The sequence below is a fragment of the Populus euphratica genome, unplaced genomic scaffold (genome assembly GCF_000495115.2).
Source record: "Populus euphratica unplaced genomic scaffold, PopEup_1.0 scaffold1.1, whole genome shotgun sequence".
Classification (NCBI taxonomy): Eukaryota; Viridiplantae; Streptophyta; class Magnoliopsida; order Malpighiales; family Salicaceae; genus Populus; species Populus euphratica.
In genome coordinates this window covers 7,442,392-7,456,470 of record NW_011499845.1, presented here as the reverse complement: position 1 = coordinate 7,456,470, position 14,079 = coordinate 7,442,392, and the positions used below count along the sequence as shown (strand labels likewise).

The window sequence follows — 14,079 nt, the reverse complement described above, 5'->3', positions numbered from 1 at the left end:
CCCTGAGCAGAGACATATACCCGCGCAGAAAAAACCTAAATAACGGAAAGAAAAAGCTCCATTAGCTGGTTTAGAGAGGTAGGAGCATCGGGCATGTTCTCACTTGATGCTTTTGTTGACAAAAGGCAGCACTGAAATCAATGCCAAAATCTCCAAAAGCTTTTGGAGACCACGACGCTTGGATGATTTGACCATTGACAAGAAAATGCTCCAAAAATTAGCAGGAGCCTCATCGTACAAACCCTTGAATGAAAGGGTTTTCGAGACAAAATCTTGAGCCTTGTCAGGGAATTTTTCAGTGAAGTCACTCAATCTTACATAAGCTAAGATAGAGTGCCTGCCTGACTGACAGCTTTATTGCCCACCAGATGATCTGGTCATTTTATCGTGTGACAGCCGGGGATTTGCGTTCAGCACTTGTTTTCGTCACAATATCATCATAAGAAACTTGAAAGTTTTCACCTCCTTCCCGTGTCTCTCTGACAAAATATTGTTCATTTCATCTTATGACGTTCTTCCAATAGTGATGACGAAATTCAAACATTTAGGGTTTAATGTAAAATTGATCCGAAACATCAAAGTCATTGAACGTGCACCTTAATCTAAAGCATCCAATTATTTAATCCAATAATTTCAAATCATTAAAAGTAAATGCTTAGGACCACGAACGCGGATGTATGTCTGAAAATGTGATGTCTGGGCATCTGCAGTATTCATAGGCAAAAATTTCAACAAGAAAGAAAATTTGAGCATGGATGATGACAAAACTTACAAGAATAAACTGACAGTTGTAGCATTGACTCGCGTCCTGGAAGGAATAAAGAGGATTTTCATTGTGACTTGTGAGCGTGTTTCAGAATATATTTTTTTATTTTTTAAAATTTATTTTTAATATTAATACATTCAAAAATATTTAAAACAATTTTTTTTTCAAATTTTAATGCAAAACAAGTTAAATCTCAATTCTAAACTTTATGCTATGCAGGAGCAGTAGATTGCAAACGGAATGCAGTGAATCACTGGTTTCAGCTTCTTGTCAGAAATTCAAAGATCACAAGCCCCATTGAATATTATTGCATTATTTGCTAAAAATTATGTCAAGAATTCACTCACATCTATGGTGCAGGAAGGCCCTTTTTTTTTTTGGTTCAACTGATGGGCGATGAAGTTAAATGGGAAATCTTCACCACTTTTGGCAGTCCTTTCTTGGTGCAGGTCCTATGTTTAAAAATATCACACTGATTATTTTTTATAATACCTTTTATTTTAAAATATATTAAAATAATAGTTTTTTATTTTTTTTAAATTATTTTTAATATCAATAGATTAAAATAATCTGAAAACATCTAAAAATTTTATTTTAAAACAAAAAATGAAATAAAAAAAATTTAAATTTTTTAAAAAACAATTTTAAAACACAATGGAAACACAAGAAAAAAGGAAAGAGAGAGACAGAGAAACAGACGACGAGGAAAAAGGAGGAGAATAAATAAACAATCCATTTCCATAGTGGACTCCAGAAACTGAAAGACCCAATACGAAGATGGACAATGTACATGGACCTTCAACGCAAGACCAATAAACCAAGTTCCAAGTAGATTCCAGACTGCGAAGCAAACCAATCCAACCAACTAAATCTAATTGGAAATAGAAAAAATATGCTGAGATTAATGACAACTGCAGCACGGAACAGAAAAGGTTTTGCTCCGAATCCTACAAAAGTAGTAGTTGTTTATGGATATTCCACAAAGTAAACTTTAAAAGAAAAGATCACTTCCTGTTGAAAAGTGCAAAATACACATCTCAATTCTGAATAAAATAAGTACGTATCTTAACAAAAAATTGATGAGGAATATTCAAATGAAAAATTAAGTCCAAGAAGTGACAAGTAAATAGAAAAAAGTGATGCTGAAAGGCCATAACCAAGTTTTATAAGCATTTCCATAACCAGGATTTCTTTTCTTTTTTCTTTTAAATAATAGCAATCACAAAACATAAGGACAACACAAATACCTGATCATCTTACGCAACTTACAGAAATAAATCATGTAGTAGATTCTCTATATTTCAGCGTATTATGTAACAGCCATCATTTGCTGGGTTTACTTTGCAGTTTAAATTAGAACTTTACAGAGTGCATTGTTCTGGAGAGTCATTGAGAGTAACACTTCTTGATGATTGCATTCAAGCATACAACTTTATGGAAAGACACGAAACACCCATATTTACAAAGGAAATGAATTTGATTTCAATCAATAAGAATGTCACTTTAGATTTCCTATTCGGCATCCACGAAATTAAAATCTCACAAACAGTGAGCAATCATAAAATGATGGCATCTTTTAACATAAATGGCACACTATCTCAAGAAAATAATATCAAATATCAGGCATTGGACTCCATATCGTCTTCTATCTCACGCACAGCTTGAAGGGGACCACTACCAAACATGTAGCCAGTGTCTGATAGATTATTTAGAGGGCCATTTCCAAATAAACATACCTGTGGCTCAGTCTTATTCAAGCAGTTCCACTCATCATCAGACAGAGACCAACTAAAAATGTCTACGTTTTTCATTATGCGATCGGGCTTAAGGCTACAGGGTAGGACACTGGTACCTCTCTGCATTCCCCACCGTAGAATAACCTACAACAGATAAGACAATCAACCTGTCAAGCTACAAGTAGGAATGCAATATTTTTCGTCTAACTCTTTGATGAAACGTAAAATCATATTTAAAAGTTAAAATAGCATGTTGATATTATTTGAGCTCTAGGTTCAGAGTCTGCTTTCTCATCAGGCAGGCCCATTTTCTTGGTTTAGCAAAAACCTGGTAGGAGATTCCCATTTTGCAGTGGCCAGTTGATGTTTTAGGGTCAGATTCCATATGTCACGAGGGGCATTAGTGTGTGTTTTTGTGAACACATCGCCTAAAGTTAGAAAATCAGAGGGTGATGAGAAAAAAAAAACATTAATTTAAAAATCCTCCCGTTGCTTTGGGAATAAATCTGTCAAGCAAGTTGGATTTGCAACAAAATACAGCTTTCTGTACCAGAGAAGAATTTGGAAAATACAAAAGAAAGTCTGTAAATGCAAAGGAGAAGGGAGTAAATGAAATAATAGGATGACATTCGCAGAAAAATGCTGACTAAAAGTGGGAGTGATTTTCAACCTGCTTTTCATTACATTTGATTTATTTTTTTTCTTCAAATTATTTTTTTTAGTGTTTTTGGATTATTTTGATGTTTTGATATCAAAAGTGAATTTTAAAAATGAGAAAAATATTATTTTAATGTATTTTCGAGTGAAAAACCCTTCAAAAAAAAAAACTGCTATTATTCTCTTAAACACCCTCTAAACAGGCCATAACACAGGTCATTACTGCGGGGAGGAAAAAATACACTGCCAGGCAAGGGTGTCCAAGGAGCATAATATTTTAATTGTTTCTGAAATTTTTTTTTGAAATTTCAACATATCAACAGTATCAGAAAAGAGCCACCATGCAAAAAAGCAAAAGCCTAATGCATGCACAAATTAGTTATTGAAAGAAAATCATGATATAATAAAAACAAATAAAATAGCCCGAACTAGGATTATAAAAGAAGAATCTTTCAGTCCTTAGCTTATCTTCAGCAGCAAATAACTCTCAATTTGTTTTTTCTATGAACTACTCCAAAAAGCAGACCATTATAGCGACAGCTTTAAAGTTTCAATATCCTGCCATCTGAAAAGAACTCAATGCTTTTATTTACTTTCAAAAATGAACTTCAACTAATTTAGATGGTCACTTGTGAGATTTGTAACAACTTGCTGTTACTACCCTCTTCAAAACACGAAACAGATGTCAATTAGAAATGACACACAGAAAATAAAACCGAAATGAATACTTGAGATCATCAGCAGGCACCCAAATTACACTTTTGAGCTCCATGAATCAAACGATAGTTGCTTTAACCACCCTTGACTTATAGATGACCAAGACTTAGTATTGCAAAAAGGTTCCAAATAATATCCAAGTCGAACAAAAATAATAGAACCATATAATAGATCAAAATATAGGGTTTTCCATTCTGTTTTGCTCTTTCGTGTTTTTTGTGTTGCTTTAATTCTCTTCTATTCTTTCTTCTCCCATTTATCTTCTTGTTTTCTATATTGATAAGCATATTTCCTGGAAACATCAAGCAGTTTGCAGAGATACAACTTTAATGATCCAAATGATCGTAAATTTTCTTGAACACACAACAACAACAACAACAGGAACCATTGACCCTAGTGATGCTAGGGTGACAAAAAAAAACATAGATAGCTTTTAGAAAATTTTCAATTTCTAATTTTCTATTAAAGCACATTAGATTGATAGTGACATAAATATGTTTGATTACAGTCCATAATGATTTTCACTATGTTTCCATCAGTGGGTTCAACATGAAAGGAACAAATAGAGAGAAATGAACCTTTCAAGCTTGTTTGGTAGACTTTTAATGAGGGAAAAGGAAGATACTGAAAGAGATTGGAGGGTTTTCCTTAACTGTAACTGCCAGTCCAATCAGTGAAAGAAGCCAGAATCCCAAGTTGACTGTTAAGGAGGGGAGGAAATTGGAAACACAACCTTGTTGGTTTTTATTTTAATTACAATCAACCTTAGAAACTAGAATACAACTTGGTTTTTTTTTTTTTTTTCAATTACCATCAACCTTAGAATTCCATGCATCCTCCTATTGTGCAGAGCATATTTAGATATTTGTGCTTAAACTTTCCAACCAAACAAGCGTAAATGACTTCCTTTTTGCTCCCATCAATTCAAACAAGGCACAAATAATTCCTGACCTTACTTATCCTTTCCCCTTTTCTAGAAAAAAGGCATCCTTTTTTCTTCCTTAGGATAAAGCAACATTGACACCAAAAACCAAACCACCATAAATTGGACTAATAGTATGCATTTTCAGCATTGAAGACATTGGCTTCAACTACAAGCTTCCAATAAATGCACTTCACTTTGTGCTTCAGAATTGTTCTTGAGCACATTGATGTCGAAAAGGGTAATAAAATAATAATGGAAATGCCAAATAAAACCTTAGAGACCCACTAGGATCTTCATAGAATCCAAAAGAAAGAAAAATAATGGTAGTCTCGAATTCTCAGTTTGATAATCAATCATCACAAAATAGCAGAGCCAAAACACAGTGGTAGATGCACTTATGCTGGCAGCAAAGCCTACCATAATCCCAAACAAAATAGGAAACTTAAAAGAATAGAAAGGTCTGACAATTCCCTGAAAAACAATAAATTAAATAACTAATGGAATCTAATTGGTCCTTGATTGCATTTCACTTACAGATTTAGGTTTTCTCGCTTCTTTCTCTTTTTATTTCTTGTCCTGCACAACATTTTTTCTTCAATTGCTAAGGCAGAAATATCTCCAGTTGCAGTTTCAAGGTCACTGGAAAGCAAATTTTAACATTTCATGGCTTTATTAAGATAGTAAGATCAAGTTTAATTCCGCATATCTAATCCTGCTGCTCTTCAGAAATTAAACCAGATTGTTAGAGCTTCTGTTCAGCTGGTTCAGGTCCTCTATAATCAGGTTTCCACAAATGAAGGACTTGTTGACTAATCCTGTATATTCTTGTTTTGTGAAATCACTAATCAGAACAAACATGGGGATATTTCAAATAATAGGTCAATTCTATAATCTAAATCCTACATCAACTATCAAATGAATTCAATCATTAATCCTAGTAACCTTTAATGCCATGAAAGACACCAAGTTTGTTTGACAAATGACTTGCCATAAAGCATTCACACTGTTTTGAGATTATGATGGAATATCATGGATGACTCTAAATGGTAGCTTTTCCCATGCATGCCCGATGACCACAATGACATTTGAGAACTTTGATCCATATACCAGAGGAGGATGGGGATAAGTCTACACTCCTGAACAGAAAGAACCATGTGAAGCTTATCCATGCATCGGGGATCTCCAGATTATTAGTTACCATTGTTGTATGAGAATCGTTATATTTCCGAATCCACCTTTTTATTTGTCAATATGACTTCAGCCTAGTTTGGCATTCAAACCTATGTGGATGTTAAAGGACCATTCACTCTATCTATGAATAATGCTTCATATTTGGGTTGTTTTGATCCTTTCAAGTTCAGGCAACTTCCAGAACAAACTAAAATGAGATGTGACCTTCAAATGACCATGTGTGATGTACTTTCCATTTCATGCAACCTTGATGTATATGAAAAAAAAAAAAAAAAACTAGGTAGCTTTAAATTTTATCACAGCAAATGGAACATGCAGGAAGTTTAGAAGCATCTAAATAGAATGGAATGCAAATGCATGTACAAGGACAATACCCACTGACGCTTGAAGCTTTTGTGACTGGTAAAGGTACTGGACAAGCCACATGTCTGCTAGACATATACAGCAAAATGAATGCAAGCACCATTATTAACTGTATGGTAGGTTGTTAGTTGCTCTTAAGTAAAGATCCTTTAGTCATGTTGCCATATTGTGTGGTGCACAAATTTTCCTCCAGGACTTATTTTGTGAGGAAGTGATTGCATACTCACTTTTAAGATTCATGCAATTCATGCTATATAGTTGGTGAGTGGATTCATATTTTGCACAATTAAGTTGGTCTTAAGTGTATCCTCTTAACAATCCAAAGCAAATGAAGTCCTCGCTATCATGCAGCTATGACAAATTTCTGTCAGCATGTTTTTCTCTAGTTTCAGGAACCAGTTATAACTATGGTGTTTGCCCTAGTTTTTAAATCAATGCCCTTGACATTGACATTCAGATAAGCGCGCACATATTCTTAGTCAATATATCCAGGTGTTCTATCAGTAATAAAAATATTAGCACTGCAGATGAAGTTGATATCCAGAAACAAAAAAATTGCAACTGTATACAAGTGACTGGCTATTTGAGGCAGCCAAGGTAACAAAAAAAAAATCAACATAACATGCAGGGTCAAGGCAAGCATGGCAACAACAAAAAATATTCAACATAACATGTAGGGGAAAAGGAAGTAGCACTGCAGATATAAGAAAAGGACATGCATAACAGAGCAAAAGTTACCTGTTCGGGAGTCTTTTTGTGGCTTTCTGCTATCTCTGAAACAACACACAATTTCAGCATGGGCCCGTGTACTGATCTTGACCTCCTAAATGATATGCGAGGAGTGCCAGGTTCATCTTCCCCTGATCCACTATCAGATGGTCCAGGGCTCCATATGGGAACCCCTAAAGGTGTGTGAGCAGACACATGAATACCCTTTGATTGACAGAACTTTACCAGTTCTTCTTGCCTCCAAAAAGGATGCAACTCAACCTAATATAACGAATAAATCAATCAAGAAGCTCACATTCATGAAAAATCTATATTTCAATGACAATGTCATTATATCACACTGGTTTGAAACCATGCAGGTGTTAAATAAAATAGTGTGGAAATAATGAAGAAAGAATTTAGGAATAAGAACAAAAAGAAAAAAAAGAACCTGTTTAATCCTTTTGATGGCAATCATGATTATAAAAGTGTATACGTATAAGTAAAAGTAATTTTGTTGAAAACATTCACTGTTTTCATCTCATAACATGCAACAAATTGAGTCAATTAGAGATCTGTGGCAGGACACTAGAATGAAATTTCATTTAATGAGGATCGGATGTCTTAGGGAAAACCATCATGGCATGCTCAAATCACGCTCTTCTTGAGCTTAAGAATGTTCAAATCTCAACCATGTGTCATTCATGAAACATGTTACTCTTTTATTTGTCTCTAAACTAGAGCTACTTTTCACCATATAATATGTCAACCTTGAAACTTTCTTGTATGTGGAAGCCACCTCCATTCCATCATGAATCCCCTCATTTTCAGTAAGTGACCTTTTGGGCTCGTTCTATATGACTAGGTTCTCTGAATTATCTTATTGTAATATTATATGCAAAGTAATTTATACATCAACAGCTAAATCATTCATCCTAATTAATTATCATTCTACCACGTAAAATCACTCAAGAATTTCTCTACACTCTTCATGCACTAACTGCCATTCTCACTTGTTATGAAGTTGGAGCTCCCTAGACAAATCCTTTCCTCAACTCTTTCTATCTCCTTGAATATTTAATGTAAGCAGCATTGCCTCTTCTAACTTCTCATAAATTAATATTTCACTTACGAGGTGAAGATGCGCTGAATCTAAGTATTAACTCTTATATTCACACATTTTACCCAGAAAATTTTTAAGGAACAGCATGCATATAACAAGTCAAAATTAGATGTGCAGATATGAAATTAGATTTGCAACAGAGATCTACCAATTACATCCCGCACAAACTGTAATGGGAAAAAAAAAAAACAGATTAAATGACTTCCGTTGATTTGTTACCAACGTATAGTCACTGTTAAGCCATGAAAGCGTATATACTTTCCAGCAGCCCCAGAACTAGATGAATAAATTTCTAATTCATGCATCTTCAACTAGTTTCTCCTTTCTTCTGCTTGCTTAAAACAAATTCAATGCCTTGAGACAATGAACTATGTTATATTAATGGTTCAAAGAAGTCCAGAAGAGGAAACAGACTGTTTCAAGTTTTAAGTGTAAGGTCAGCCTCAAAAGAAAGAAGCATCGGATGGATGTGGTGGTTTTGGAAAGTCACATTTCAGGCCATCTTTTGATCTAAGAAAATGATTCTCTGTGGTGGAAGGAGTAAAACACGAATCTGCTATTTGAAGATAGATGTCGGACCTTATACCTTGTACATTTAATTTAACAGCACACTTTTGTCTAAATCAATAAAGGAACAGCCTGAAATGTAAATCTGTTCAAATGGATAACAGAAGTCAATAAGGATGATGGCCCAACCTGATTGACCGCAGGCACAACTTTTGCAAATTTCAGCAACTCTTTGATCTGCTGGACACTGAAATTGCTGACACCAATAGCTCTGACAAGACCCAAGTCAACAAGACCTTCCATGGCTTTCCATGCTTGCTTCAATCGATTCAAAAACTGCCTGTATTCACTCCCCGACTTCGAAGGAGGATCAGTTGCGTCCCCAAAAGCCGAGCTATCAGGCCAATGCATCAAATAAAGATCCAAATAGGAGACTCCAAGATTCTTAAGCGAAACCCTCACATAGTTCTCAATCTTATTAAGGGAATTCATAGTGCAGTAGAGCTTAGAAGTCAAGAAAATATCCTCCCTCTTCAGCGAAGCATTGAAAGCTTCGCTCAGGGCTTCCCCAACTTCAATCTCATTCCCATAAAGATGTGCACAGTCTATGTGACGGTAACCAACAGACAAGGCAGTTTTCACGGCTTCGACACAGAGGTCTCCACCACTCTGCCAAGTTCCAAGTCCAATGGCAGGGATTTTGGCTCCTGTGTTCAACACAAAGTGACTTCCTGGTGCCCCAGTTTTCCCTTTCATTTCTTAAATCTTATTTCAGTCAGCAAAGAGTTCACGATGGATTCCTCCAACCCAGAAACCAGAATTTGCAAAGATGCAATAACTCAATCCAAAACCAAGAATACAGCAAATAGCAACTAGAGAGAGTGTTAAATCCAAAATCCTAACGGAAATGAAATACAAAAGTCAAACAGGAACCCATCAATCAACTAGTACAAGAAAGAAAACCCAATTGAAATGGGGTCCGAATCATTAAAGGAAGAAAAACAATAAACCATTCTCGATCCAAGAAAAGAGAAGAGAAGTAGACTAAAATAAAGCCCACCTCGTGTTTGTCAATTTATCCAGATGAGAGTTTTCGTCCGTTTACCGGTTAGAACTTAAAAGAAAAGGAAATTCAATTCAGAACACGCTAATCCCGACACGAAATTGCAAAGACTGGAACAATATTAATAAATAAAGACTAGTTGGATGGATAGATGCCTTCGTAAAATAGTTAGCAAAACTAGATCAGTGTTCGCAAGGTGTTGCGGGTTAGATCACTTTTCTTGAAGTGAAAAAATATTTAGAAGTTATTAATGTACTTTCACTGGAAAAAAAAAAAATTGTGGTTGAGTCAACCAGACTAGTTTAAAGATAATTTGAAAACTGTTAAAAATGTTGCTCGAGTAAAAAAAATTGCACTATTACATGTTTTTAAAAAGATACTTAGATGAAAATTTATTGTATCTGCATTAATAAATTTAAATTAAGTTGTTGAATTTATAATTTGAATTATAAAAATAAAATAATTATATAAAAAGTAATTTAAAATTAAATATAAAAACTAATTTTTAATTCAATCAATATTAAAATACAAAATTAAAAAATTGAATAAACTTAGGTTAATCTATCAAAGCTACACATAAAATATATTAAAATAGATTATAAAGCTCAACTATTAATGAAATATCAAATAATATATATATATATATATTTATCAACTAAAAAATAATAGAAAAAACTCGAGTCAACCCAATCAATAAAATCAGGATAATTTTATAAAAAATAAAAAAATAAATAATATTATGCATGGTTCCAAATCAACTAAATGATAAAATTAAGAAAATAATATAAAAATAATGGAAAACAAGAGCTAACCTGCGACTTGAGATAAACAATCTCAATATTATAAGATAAAATAAAAAAATAAAAAATAACTTAGATCAATCCGAGCTGATTCGCCAAACTTTTAATTTAAATGATGAGATCATAATAATTTTATAGAAAGGAAAATGAACAAAACAATGAATTCCAATCTCAAATCAACTAAATATTAAAGGGTAGATTTGAAAGAAAGAAAACATTTTAAGTTATTATGTCAAATTCATAACCCAAATTACAAAAATAAAATAAATTTGTGAAAAAATAACAAAAAAAAACCTGAGTTAACCTAACTTAACTTACTAAACCCGCGACCAAGATTGTGAGATTATAATAACCTCATAAAAAATAAATAAAAAAATTATAAAGTTTAGTCTTCAATAGATCTATTATTAAAAGTTGAGATTGAAAAAAATTCAATATAAAGACAGATCACAATAAAATGATCTCAATCTACACCGGTTAACCTGTAAAACATGTAACCTGAGTCATAAAATTGGGATAACTTCATAAAAAATAAATAAAAATAAATCATAAATATGATTCATAATCAATTTAATATAGAAGGATCAAATTAAAAAAATATCAATTAAAATTTGACAATAAAAAAACTCAAGTCAATTAAATTAACCCGTTAAATACATAACAAGAACCATGAGACCAGAATAACTTCATAGAAAACAAACTAAAATAAATTATCAAATCTAATTATTAACCAAACCAATATTAAAGAATATTTTTTTTTTCAAATGTTAATTAAAAAGATAAAAAAAATTGAATTAATTTGTCAAACTCACTACACAAATTATAAAATCAAGCTAACCATGTATAAAGAAATCATAATAAATCACCGACTTTAATTTCTAATAAATTAAATATTAAAATAAAAAACAAAAACAAAAATATATATTTTTAAAAAATATTATTAAAAAAAATAATATTCTATAAGAGTTTGTTTGGAAGTATGGTTGTTTTTCAAATAATTTTTTATGCTAAAATATATATCAATAATTTTTTTTATTTTTAAAAATTTATTTTTAATATTAGCACATTAAAATAATTTGAAAAAATTAAAAATATATTAATTTTAAATAAATAAATTTTAAATTTTTTTAAAATATTTTTAAAACATACAAATAAACACACCCAACAGTAAATTAATCGTGCTGGTCAAAGACGGCACAGGGAAACAGCACAGAGCAAGCCACCTTCGCCAAAACACGCCTTAGAAGAAATAGAGAGGTAGAACTCTACGGCATGCTGAGCTGTGATGAGAAATCAATTTGCATTGGCAAGAATGCAGGAGACGGTAGTGGTCAATAAATAAACAGCTGTGCTCGAGACAAAACTAGATGCATAAAGGCACTTTCTGCACCCTCTCTTTCACGCGTGATTTTTATTTTTATTTTAAAATTAATTAAATGAAAAAATTGTGATACCAAAGGGAATCGATCTGGGATGAATTCATAGCTAGATTTATAAATTATTCAATTGAGCCATGACCGAGGAGTCTTTTGATCTGAACCAAAAAACTATATCAAAGCACTGTAATTTAGTCTGATCTGGTTTGTTTCATGTTATAGTTGTTTGTTTTTAATTTAATCATGTTTAAAATTTTAAAAAATTATTTTTTCAAAAAAATATAAAAAATAATAAATCTTGAATTAAAAAAGTTTTACTTCAACATATAATTCATATAATCTAGTCCTGTATAAGTGTGATTTGATTTTTGTTCAGAAAAAACAAATAAAATAAATCAACAACTAAATCGAATGATCTACTCACTTATTTCCTATGGCCAGAAAAATAATAATCAGTCTGCCCTAGTGATTTAAAAAATCAAATATTTAATTCTTGTGCTTTATTTTTTTTTATAGCTTAGTCTTTTCATTATTTTATGCTCTTTTTTCCTTCTAATTTATTATATTTTTATTTAGCGAGAGGGAGGGAGGGAGAGAAGGAAAAATTGGCCAAAATGAAGGCATTTTTTTATTTAAAAAAAGAACATGAATGACTGTCTAATTATTTCTAGCACCACATGACGTAATAAATTGGTTTAAATAAAAGTTATTATTAACTCATAAATACCGGTGGCATCCAATTAAAACGTAGAAGTGAAGAGAAATAACAAACCTTTAATAATAATAATAATAATAAATAAATAAAAAACCTTCACATCAAATCAACTGAAGGGTCATAGGCACATAAATACACCTAACAAGAGAGATAGAATGGTGGGCTTAAAATAAAAACCAACCGCCTACCTACCCAGCTTGCAAATTGCGTCTTCAACCACAACTGCATTCCTTGACTGGAGAGCACGACGGACACTAAATTGGATTACACGGCTATTATTTTCTTAAGTTTCTACGACACCAGCTCAATCGGTATTGAAAAGTGTGCTAATATTTTTTAATTTATTTTTGAGATAGCACATCAAATCAATAAAAAAATTATTAATTTAAAATAAAAAATATTAAAATAATATATATTTTTTATTTTTTTATAATTTATTAAACGATAAAAAAATTAAAAAAATAATTTGAAAATAATTTTTTTTTTAAAAAAAGCATATTAAAACTGACTATCAAACACCCTATTATTTTTTCTTTTCCACCTAATTCTAATTTGAAGTAAAATTTTCAAAGAGGCGGCGTGCTGTTCTATGTTATCTCATATGTTTAGTCGGTATAAGGTGTCCATTTTGGCTTTCTTCTCTTGACGAATTCTCTGTCCAATTTCCTCAAGCTAACATACAAAATTATTCCTTCTGCCGACGACGAGAGGAAACCAAATTATGAATTGTTTATACCGATAATCTTCGAAGAAAAACATTTCAATCATGTATTGTATCTTCTCGAGTCGCGTCTGTTCTTTTTTTCGGGAGCCACTACAGCACGTTGCTCGATATCCCCTCCGATCAAGGAACCTGTTCCTTACAACCTAAAAAAGCATGTTTGTATCTCGTATTTGTCACGGTTGTTTCGGGACAACAACCAGATCTTACAGTCAAGAGACACGACTTGGAGGACGGGAATGATGTCGAGGAAACGAGTAGAGGCCGTGATTTAGCTAAAAGTGAGGGTCATGCCAAGGGATGGCAATTAGTCGTATCGGTCTAGGTGAAGGGTCTTTTTCACTTGTTAGGTAGCGCTGTTAATTAACCTGATTTTTTCGATATTTCTTTTTATTTTTTATAGCACTTTATAAAATCATATCCTAATAAATTCATGTAGAAAATCTTACTTATACAACCAATAATCTTATTCTCTCTAAACCATGTCTAGAAATTAATACATGTGATTTAAGAATATAAATTTATATAGTAAATCATCAATGATTAGCATGATTGTATATGCGTCTTTTGTATTTATAAATATTATTTTCCTTTTAACTTGTATCTTTTCGCTCCGACTCCAATACAGCCAAGTTAGGTGATATTGAAGAGGTGATTAACCCAGTGAAATTGCCACGCCAATGCTCAATTCTCATGGTTAATTGAGCTTAT

At 32.5% G+C, this 14,079-nt stretch overlaps 1 protein-coding gene across 1 annotated transcript; it reads right to left on the bottom strand.

The window, feature by feature from the left end:
• Positions 1-2,155: 2,155 nt before the first annotated feature.
• Positions 2,156-10,000, bottom strand: LOC105126230 (alcohol dehydrogenase [NADP(+)]-like). Its single transcript, XM_011027034.1, has 3 exons — positions 8,883-10,000; positions 7,094-7,345; positions 2,156-2,646 (listed from the first exon to the last, which is right to left on the bottom strand). The coding sequence occupies exons 1-3, from the start codon at positions 9,447-9,449 to the stop codon at positions 2,386-2,388; spliced, it is 1,080 nt and encodes a 359-aa protein (XP_011025336.1). The 5' UTR covers positions 9,450-10,000; the 3' UTR covers positions 2,156-2,385.
• Between the last annotated feature and the right edge of the window lie 4,079 nt (positions 10,001-14,079).